Source organism: Neltuma alba, unplaced genomic scaffold, assembly GCF_004799145.2.
Source record: "Neltuma alba isolate B1F8T4 unplaced genomic scaffold, ASM479914v2 tig00010300_pilon, whole genome shotgun sequence".
Lineage (NCBI taxonomy): Eukaryota > Viridiplantae > Streptophyta > Magnoliopsida > Fabales > Fabaceae > Neltuma > Neltuma alba.
Genome location: NW_021635216.1, coordinates 596,735 through 607,259, shown reverse-complemented (window position 1 = coordinate 607,259; position 10,525 = coordinate 596,735). Strand labels below are relative to the sequence as shown.

At 36.4% G+C, this 10,525-nt stretch overlaps 1 protein-coding gene across 1 annotated transcript; it reads right to left on the bottom strand.

Moving 5' to 3' along the window:
* Positions 1–7,587: 7,587 nt before the first annotated feature.
* On the bottom strand, positions 7,588–9,976 carry LOC114755649 (extensin-3-like). Its single transcript, XM_028944511.1, is given in 4 exon segments — positions 7,588–7,940; positions 8,296–9,123; positions 9,215–9,303; positions 9,305–9,976. Coding segments are annotated over 3 exon segments (1,518 nt in total). The 5' UTR covers positions 9,938–9,976; the 3' UTR covers positions 7,588–7,940; positions 8,296–8,327.
* Positions 9,977–10,525: the final 549 nt, after the last annotated feature.

Sequence of the window (10,525 nt, the reverse complement as noted above, 5' to 3'; positions counted from 1 at the left end):
TGACATGGCATCATGGAAGATGAAACAATGACGTGAACAAGGAGATTACGCGGACGAGGGGATGAGGTGACGTTGTAGTTGCTATATGGTCTTTTAAATTTACAAAATAAAATGTTTTAGCGACGGAAATTAGTGTTTCCGTCACTAATTTGTAACAAAATTTTCATTACAAATCCGTCACTATTTTGTGATAGAAATTTTTTGAGATATCTATCTTTAATTAGCAACGGATCAGTGATAAAAATTTTCCGTCGCTAATTTGTCAATAATTCATTGATAATTAGTCACAAATTTTGAATTTTGTCACTAAATAATTAGTAACGATGGAATTAGCAATGAAAAAAAATTTGTCGCTAACTGAATTCCATCATTAATCTGTTACTAATTTTGATTAGTGACGAAAATTCCGTCACTAAATTCCATTACCAATTTGCTTTTTTTTTTTTTTTGGGTAGTAAAGGCCTCCTCAAAAAATGAACAAAGAAAGTCAATCTCTTACATATAGGTCATGGGAAGCTCTGGATAGAAGCCACTTGCTAATGTTTCCTTTCCAAGAAGGAAACAATCCGATTGCCAAGGTGTCCTTTCCATGAAAGAAACAAGCCCCTTCTGATTTATGATATTGAATTTTTCTCATTTGTGGTTTTTGGTGTTGGGGCATGCCAGTGACTCCAATCAACGGACGAGGAAGGTTGCATTACTTGCATAAATGCACTGTAAGTTGGTTTTTGATGAGAGTTATCTATGACTTGAGTACGAAGGTGTAACATCATACACTGTGTAGGAATGATAAAGTATAATCTAGTATACGCGCCGTATGTGACTGTGATTTGCATGGGTATTGTAGGATACCAGTAGTTACTATGACATTTATGCTCATCTTTTATTTTAACATATTTTAGGCGAAGAACAAACGGGAGGCCAAAAAAGGCACTAGAGGAAGGGGCTCAAAGCCACTTGTTTTCAGCATTTTTGAGAATTTGAACTGAAATTTAAAAAGAGACTACGTTTTCAAATACTACTGTTATACTACCTCCGATCCTAATTATAATATAAAGGAGGTCTTATAATTAGCATCATAAGTAGTATTAAAATAAAATTATATGTGATGTCATTATAATAATTACAACCTCTAGTTCTAATTATAAAACCTTGTTTATATATTATAAACGAGGTTTTATAATTAGAACCGCAAGTAGTAGGTCCCAATCAAGTATATTCTTTATTCATTTGCGGGGAATATATTTTTTGGATGGTTTTGTCTTTACAACATAATGCAAAAACAAAATGTTCCCGGAAATCATTCCATGATTTCAGCCTGCTTTGAACTTATAAATTATATAAAATATAAAATAATAAAATAATTCTTATTCACACCAGGTAACTGAACGTGGGTAAGTTTCAACTGGATCTGAAATTAGATTAGGGGATGGATCAAAATCCAGGAGAGAAACAAGTAAAACTTGGCTACTCAAACTTGTAATGAGATATTAAAAATCAGACCGGTTATTAAACCAGTTAATACAGTGAATTAAGAGTTAGTGGGTCATATCAGAGTTGAACCAGAGTCTGTCCGGAATTAATTAAAAAATATAATATAAATAAAATCTATAAAAATATTTATATTTGATTATAAAAAATATTTTAATAAACATGATATTTGTAATATCATATTAAAAAACACATATAAAGTTTATGTTATCATAAAGAATGGAACTTTCACGCTCCTTGTCCTCTTTTCTTTCTCCGGACCTCCCTTTTCTTCATTTAATCTTATATATAACACAATTTCAAAAAATGAAAAGAAAGGACGAAATGGTACTGGAAGGCTAATGTCGTACGCTGCTGTATAATTAATGCTATTGTTTTCTAGAGATTCTCAATGACCTTCTTTTCTTCTTCCTCCCTCCATGCTGCCTAGTTAAGCATGCTCTTTCCCGGGGGGAAGCAAAATCAAATCTTGAAATCTCCTTCCAACACACTCAAATCTCACCGAATGTGATCACCTTCACCTCTATTACCTCCCTCTTCTCTCTCAAGTTCTTGTGATCTGCGAACTCCATCCTTGTCTCCCCCAATTATTCTCACCCAAATATTAGTCCTAACAGCTGACTTTCCTTGCCTCCAGCACCGCTATCACTGCGGATAACGACTCTCACCTATTGGCTCTCTCAAACGCTAGCTACACATGCTTTATTTCTTTTTCTCTCATTTACTGTATTTTTCTTCTCTTCTTCTCATTTCTTCCTTTTTTTTACCTGTGAACTTTCTTTTTTTTCAGAGTTTTAGCATCTTTCTGGCCATTTAAAAGTGACCCGGGTTACCTACTCAACCCAACAGGTTATCTAATTCATAACCAGTTCGTACCGGTTTGATCGATTTCACACCGGTTTGGAATAGTCCGGTTTAGACAATGAACCGGACCGGACCAAAGGCCGGTTCACTGGTTTCTGGCCTGAATCGGCCAGTCCGGTCTGAGTTTTCAAACCATTGCTAAAAGTGAAAGGAAAAAAACGAGGGAGTGGGGCATTTATATAGAGTTTATTTTGTAGCGGTTTAGGCAATTACTGATACAAACTGTGAGCTTTCCGCGTTATTCAAATGAGATCACTCTTGAAGGTAAAATAAAAGTTAGCTTCCAAAAATAAAAGTTAGACTTAAATGACTAATTCATCTAAGATATTTCTACATTTTTAAGTTACAACTGTAAAAAAAAATATTGTTGGGAATCTAGTTAGAAATACTTCTATTTATAAAATACTTTCATTATGTTTCATTATTTTAAAATTTATTCATAATTGACATATGTATATTCTAAAAAGGTAATAATTTAAAAAAATAAATTAAAAATAAAATTGCACATTGATATAAAAAGGGAAAATTACACACAAGTCCTAAGGAGTAAAATTTATTCATCTAAGATTCCACGAATTGTTAAAATTAGCAGCAGGTCCTAAAGGACCTTAGAGTATTATATTGTAATTGTAAAATGACATTATTATCCCTCAAATTCCCAATTCACAATTTTCTCTGCCAATGTGATTGATAACCTCAATGACAAGTATTAACAATCCAATAGGAAGCTGTTAACAACATAAGCAATATCCAATTCAAAATTCAAACACACACTCTCTCTCCTCAGCCTATGTTCAAACTGCTCCCTCTCCCACAAGCAACGTCTCTCATACTCATCGTCTCTCTGTTTGCAGTTACTCCCTGGCGTTGTCTCTCCCTTCGTAGTCACTTCCTATGGTACAATCGCTCTCCTATTGCGTCGTGTCTCCCTCTTGCAATCGCTTTGCCATCCACCATCTCCCCTTGTCATAGTGGGCCTCTCAGCGTCTCTCCTTGTCCCAAACTGTGCATTGCTGTCTTGCTATCTCCTTTACCCTAATCATGTTGTCACATTGTCACTCAGTTAGCCTAAAATCTCTCCCCCACCCTAACTGGGTCATTGAGTAGAAAGCGTTGGGTCTTCAGTGACACCTTCGTTAACAACCTCAACGACGAGTATTAACAACCCAAGGGGAAGCTATTGACAATCTAGGCAGTGTTCGCTAATAATTGACTTTATAGGATAACACAACCTCCACATAACACCAAATTATAACCAAATAGCATAATACAATAACTTTAACACTAAAGTGGGAAGCTTTTTGAAGGCATTAATAACTTTAACTAAACCCAATAGGATTATAGCAAAATTTTAATGTGGAGATCTATTGACAACCTTAAGGGCAAGTATTAACAACCCAAGGAGAAGCTGTTGATAACCTAAACAGTGTTTGCTGATAACTAACTTTATAGGATAATACAACCTAGCCATGTTTAATTTTTATAACAATATTAAACGTAACATTTTTTTCTTTTTTCTTTTTTTGGGCAGGTATTACACAATTAGATTTAGATGTGAATGAATAATAATGTCATTTTCAACCATTTGATATATACATTATCCTATTAGGTGGAGCAAACTTCTTCTTAAGGGGGAAAAAGTTTTAAATCACAGTAACCTTTGATGAGTATATATTTTTGGGCATTGTAGATGAAAATTCACAACCAACAAAGGATGGTCTAATAGAACAACAATATGTGTAAGTGGAATTTACTTGTTTTAATTTTGAAGTAATATTGCTTGTTGTCAATTTTTTTGCTTACGTTGTCATTTTAGTGGTCGAAGGTTATCATTAACAACTCTATAACTTGTCTTATTATGTAGAATGAAAGATTTATTCAAAGGTTCAGATGTATTGTCTATGTCTTCTCTCAATGTGTTGGGTGAAGACCCACTATCGTTGCCATGTGGTTCACAAATGATGCCAACACTAATTTTCGAAATGAATTCAACAAAATGGCAGGATTTGGTTATTGGAAAAGAACAATTTTTTTCCAATACAATAGCCCTTCAGCAAACACTATATAAGTGCAGTATAGCTATGAAGTTTTCATAGAAATGATTTTAGTGTTAAAGTTAATGTTATACTATTTAGTTGTAATTTGATATTATGTAGAGGTTATATTATCCTATAAAATCAGTTGTCAACAGACACTGTCTAGGTTATCAATAGCTCCTCTCGGGTTGTTAATATTCACTGTTAAGGTTGTCAATGGATCTCCGCATTAAAATTATGCTATAGTCCTACTAGGTTTAGTTAAAATTCTTAACGCATTCAAAATGCTTCCTATTTCAGTATTAAAGTATTTGTATTATACTATTTGATTATAATTTTCTCTTATGTGGATGTTATGTTATCCTATAAAGTAAGTTGTTAGCGGATACTACCTAGGTTGTCAACAGCTTCCCATTGGGTTGTTAATACTCAACGTTGAGGTTGTCAATCGCATTGACAGAGAAAACTGTGAATTGGGAACCTGAGGGACAGTGATATCATTTTACAGTTACAATATAATATTCTAAGGTCCCTTGGGACCTGCTACTAATTTTGATATTTCGTGGAACCTTAGATGAATAATTTTAATCCTTGGAACATGTGTGTAATTTTCCCTATAAAAAACTCAAAATAGAATAGAAGCAGAGGAGTGACTTTTCAAACCTATTTTTGATTATCATAAAATTCAAATTCAATTGAAATCTTATTAAAATCTATATATCCAGCCATCCCTTTATTTCACTCGATCTCTACGTATAAATATATATTGGTTTATTTTAATGAGAGACAAGCGTATTCGGAGCACCTTGAAGCCTGGTCTGAGGGTCACGGGCCACATTCACATATGGTGGGGGAGATGGTGGGGCTGAGGCTCTCCAATAATGTTTTTAAGATAAGATTTGTCCAGAAAAGTTAGGAAATCGAAAACAAATTGACCAATCAACCATCACCATCTTAACTCAAAACAGTACAGTTCTGGAGTTTCTCTTAACCCCGACGCATAGGCCAGTTAAAAATAGTAATTCAATCAACTTTTAATGCACAGTTTTTAAAAAAGAAAATCCTATTTATATCTATTGTTGGACTCTTTTATTAGTGTTCATGGGAGAAAGTGAAGCAATGAGAACATGTACCTCATCATTTTATTATTTTATGTAGGATTAAGGTGCAGCCAGCATCCTGAACTATTTATCCAGGTGCGTCCAGTAGCCTAAAGTAATTTTGAGTGCATCCAGTATCCTAAACTAATTAAAACGGTGCGTCCATATCCCAGGCTGACAAAAATGTTATGCTTAACCGTTACTTTCTTGACTCAGTTTAAAGTTGACCCCAGATATTCTACATGGTAGACACATAGGCACCCGATGTGTATTATTCTTACTCAAAAGTCAATTTATTTAGAAGAATAGGAAGGAAATAAATTAAATTTTGAGTAAGATCAAATGTCCATGTGTCTACCATATAGAATATCTAGGGTCAACTTTAAGTTGAGTCAGGAAAGTAACGGTTAAACATAATATTTCTACAAGCCTAGGATATGGACGCGCCATTTTAATTAGTTTAGAACACTGGATGCACCCAAAATTACTTTAGGCCACTAGACGCATCTAGGTAAATAGTTCGGGGTGCTGGGCACACCTTAACCTTTTATGGACATAGAAGAGATTAAATGGGAGACAAGAACAATATGTTATCACAATATATGCTAAAATCTGTAGTTTATTTATTTGCATTATACTTTTTTGGGTGAAATTTGTTTGCATTATATTTTGATTTATTTGAAGATTCCAAGATTAACAGACAAAAATACACAATGTTTTAAAAATTTGTGGTCAGCTATGGGGGGGAAAGAAATTAAGGAAACTGTAAGAGTTGTTGAAATAAATAACTTTTTTTCCTTCTTAATACGTTTTGGAAATATTTTTTTTACTCTTAATGGGTCTGCCCACATGTTCCAAGTTCAAACACAGCTTTCATCAAATTACTGTTCAATAACCAGAACAACAAGGCAAGAAATGTTGACACTACAGAATCTAATTTTGTTGGAGTTAAACCTAAGACAATTTTGTGCAAAATAATCTTAATATATTTTTAACGCATGTGGTAGTATTCTTTCACGCGGTTCTACTTTGCAAATTACCCCGCATTATTTTGTCTTCTGCCCTGACAAATGTGAAATAATTTGCGAAGTTCTGCTGATTCAAATATTTCGTATTGGCATGATAAGATTATTCAATATAAACCTCATTACAATATATTATATGAATCGCATGGTGTCATTATGGATGACCAAGTCCTTGAATAGATTTATTTTTTGGTATGATCTTTGAATATATTGTTAACCAAAAAATGTCAGGCAATAATTTCAATTAACATGTTACAAAAAAAATTAGGCTTTTTTTTTTTTACCTAACTTTAGATATAACCTTACAGAAATTAACGAATGGACCTCACCCGGCATGAATGAATATATTTAGGGATGTTTAAGTAGAAATAAAATTATGATTTTAAAAATCCTTTTATAATATACAAAATAAATATGTGAAGAAATTTATCTCGATTTACAGAAAAATACTTTTTAAAAACACTTCTTAAATAATCCAAATACCCGCTTATACTTGTATACACTCATTTTCGGTCTTGATAGAATTTAAAAAAATCATTCATTACATTACATTTTATTCTCTCTGATCTTTTGATATAAACCAATTTTGATCAGAGACCAACATCAAGTAACGATGAATAAGTTCCAATCCATTATTCACGTCATTCTTCGCGAAGAAAAGTCATAGTGGCATGATAATGCTTAAGCTTTTTTTTTTTTTTTTTTTGCCAATATAATTTTTAATCTTTTAAATTTATTCTTATTTTAATTTTAGTCTCTTAAATTCTAAATCATAAATTTTGATCTTTATAGTCCTAATTTTTATTAAATTATAAGAACTAATATTTTAAATTAAAAATATTTAAAAAACCAAAATCTATAATTTAAAATTTAAAGAACTAAATCTAATATAAAAAAATTCAAATTCAAACAAACAAAGTTTGCATTAATCCTTCAGTTTACCTATCATGTTTCCGGTTCTGGCATGCCCTGCTCTTGAACCTGTGTAATTATCACCCGAAAACACCATAATGGAAAATTCAAACTGTGGACCACCTGCGAACAGACAGAGAATCAGAGAGAGGGGGGGGTCGTGAACGAGAATATTTATTTTATTAATATATTAGTTTCTCAAGTCCCTGCAAAAGCAGCCGACTGAAAACTACAATTCATGCATAAATTTTTTTTTTTTTTTACTAATAGCAATAATGATATTTCACCAAAAGGACGAAATACATGACGGAACAGAGTGCCTCACAACTGTCACATTACATCATAAAACAAAAACCAAAGAAACTGTGGAATAAATAATTGAACACAACTTTTTTCCCCTAATACAAAACGCGGAAACTTTGCTTCCATTCAACTTTCGCCTTCTGCCGTATTGTAAAGGGGCTTCGTTCGTTCTGTCCATCGCTTTCTTTATTTACTCGGACTCTACGATCCTGTAAATACACATGCATATTTAAAAAAAAAGAAAAACCCATTAGTCTTTTTCATCGGATTTTTGCATGAAAAGGAGACCAGTCTTAATATCGTTAGATGAACTTTATTGGATACTGAAATTCTGGGAAAAATAAAAAAGCTTGTCTTGATCGAGATCTCGAGTAATCAAATCATTCTGAGAGCTGGAGCGGGAAAGTAAAGAACTTTTCATTAAGACATCAAAAGTTCTAGCAGACCCTTGTTAATTTTCATTCTCAATACAAACACTTTCCCAGATTAATACCACAGGATTGAATGTTCTTGGAAAAATATGAAAGAGAATAGTAGAAGTGAAGAGGAAGTTAAAAGGCTTACCAAGTGGAGCAAAAGAGAGCTGAGGGAAGGAACTATCTAGGAGTGGTACGGAGGGGGTGGGAAGCGTAGATGTAGGGCTTGTGAACCGGAGGAGGAGAGTGGTAAACCGGCTTAGGGTGTGGGTATGGGTGTGGTTTTGGGTGAGGCTGTGGGTGTGGGTGGGGCTTAGGGTAGACGTGAACCGGTGGTGGAGGAGATGGGTATTTGTATGGCTTCTTGTGAGGTGGTGGAGAGTGGTAGACCGGGTGAGGAGTGTAGTGGTGAACCGGTGGAGGTGGAGAAGGGTACTTGTAAGGCTTCTTTGGAGGTGGAGAGTGGTAAACTGGGTGGGGAGCATAGTGATGAACCGGAGGAGGAGGAGAAGGATACTTATATGGTTTCTTCTGTGGTGGTGGTGAAGAGTGGTAGACTGGGTGGGGGGCATAATGGTACACCGGAGGAGGTGGAGATGGGTACTTGTAAGGCTTTTTGGGTGGTGGCGGAGAGTGGTAGACCGGGTGGGGAGCATAGTGATGAACCGGGGGAGGAGGAGAAGGGTACTTGTATGGCTTCTTTGGAGGTGGAGGAGAGTGGTAGACCGGGTGGGGGGTGTAGTGGTGAACCGGCGGAGGAGGAGATGGGTATTTGTAAGGCTTCTTGGGTGGTGGTGGAGAATGGTAAACCGGTTTAGGAGCGTAATGGTGAACCGGTGGAGGAGATGGGTGTTTGTAAGGCTTCTTGGGTGGTGGTGGAGAATGGTAAACCGGTTTAGGTGCGTAATAGTGAACCGGGGGAGGAGGAGATGGGTACTTGTAAGGCTTCTTGGGTGGTGGTGGAGAATGGTAACCGGTTTAGGTGCGTAATAGTGAACGGGGGAGGAGGAGATGGGTATTTGTAAGGCTTCTTTGGTGGTGGTGGAGATTTGTAGTGATAAGGAGATTTGGGCGGAGCGTAATGAACTGGAGGAGGAGGAGATTGGTACTTGTATGGCTTTTTTGGAGGTGGTGGAGAGTGGTAGACAGGGGTGGGGGGCATAATGGTGAACCGGTGGAGGTGGAGATGGGTACTTGTAAGGCTTCTTGGGTGGTGGTGGAGAATGGTAAACCGGTTTAGGGGCGTAATGGTGAACTGGTGGAGGAGGAGATGGGTATTTGTATGGCTTCTTCGGTGGTGGTGGAGAGTGGTAGACCGGATGGGGGGTGTAGTGGTGAACCGGAGGAGGAGGAGATGGATATTTGTAAGGCTTTTTTGGTGGCGGAGGAGAGTGGTAGACCGGGTGAGGAGTGTAGTGGTGGACCGGTGGCGGAGGGGAAGGATACTTGTATGGCTTCTTAGGAGGAGGTGGTGGAGATTTGTAGTGGTAAGGAGCTTTGGGAGGATACACGTGCACCGGCGGCGGTGGAGACGGGTACTTGTAAGGCTTATTGGGTGGTGGTGGTGGAGACTTGTAGTGATAAACCGGTGGAGGAGGAGATGGGTAGTGGTATGGTGCCTTAGGAGGGGTGTGCACCACCGGAGGCGGCGGAGGAGAGTGGTAGATGTAAGGCTTAGGCGGTGGAGAGTGAGGAGGAGGCGGAGAGGAGTAAACGTAGTTGTTAGCACTCACACACACAATAGCTAAGAAGAGAGTAAGAGTGGCAGAGGCCATTTTGGAGCCCATCATCTTCTTCTTCAGCCTCCCAAACTGGGACTGGTTCCTGATCTTCTCTGCAACCTAATACCTCCCTTTATATAGTTTCTTTCTTACCCAGCTACCACCTACCACTTGCCTTCCCTCGGGTAGTTTTAGTTTAATTTCTACTTTTACGGACCGAATAAATTAAAAAATTATTTTCGGACCAATTTGACCCAGGTTGGTACGAACTCTGATTTGACGGAGGCTGCGATCGAGCAAAGCAGGGAATAAAGTAGAGTGTAATAATGTGGACACAAGTAGCTTATTTTCTTTTCATAAAATACACTCCGAGACCTTCACCAAAAAATTAAAAAAAAACACTCCGAGACAAAAAATTTTAAAATATATTGGCTTTGTCAGCAATATATAGGTAATAATTGAAATTTAAATACTCAAAAGTCTTCTTGGTGTTAAATTATGTATTTCTCTTGTTATGGCTTATTTCCTCTTCTCATAAAACAAGCAGTCTAAAGTAATTAACGAAGGTTCGTAATGATTTGGATCATATTTTAAAGGGGAAATAACACTTAGGAGTTGGGGCCTTGAATTTTGAAAATAAGGATGAGAAGTTGATTT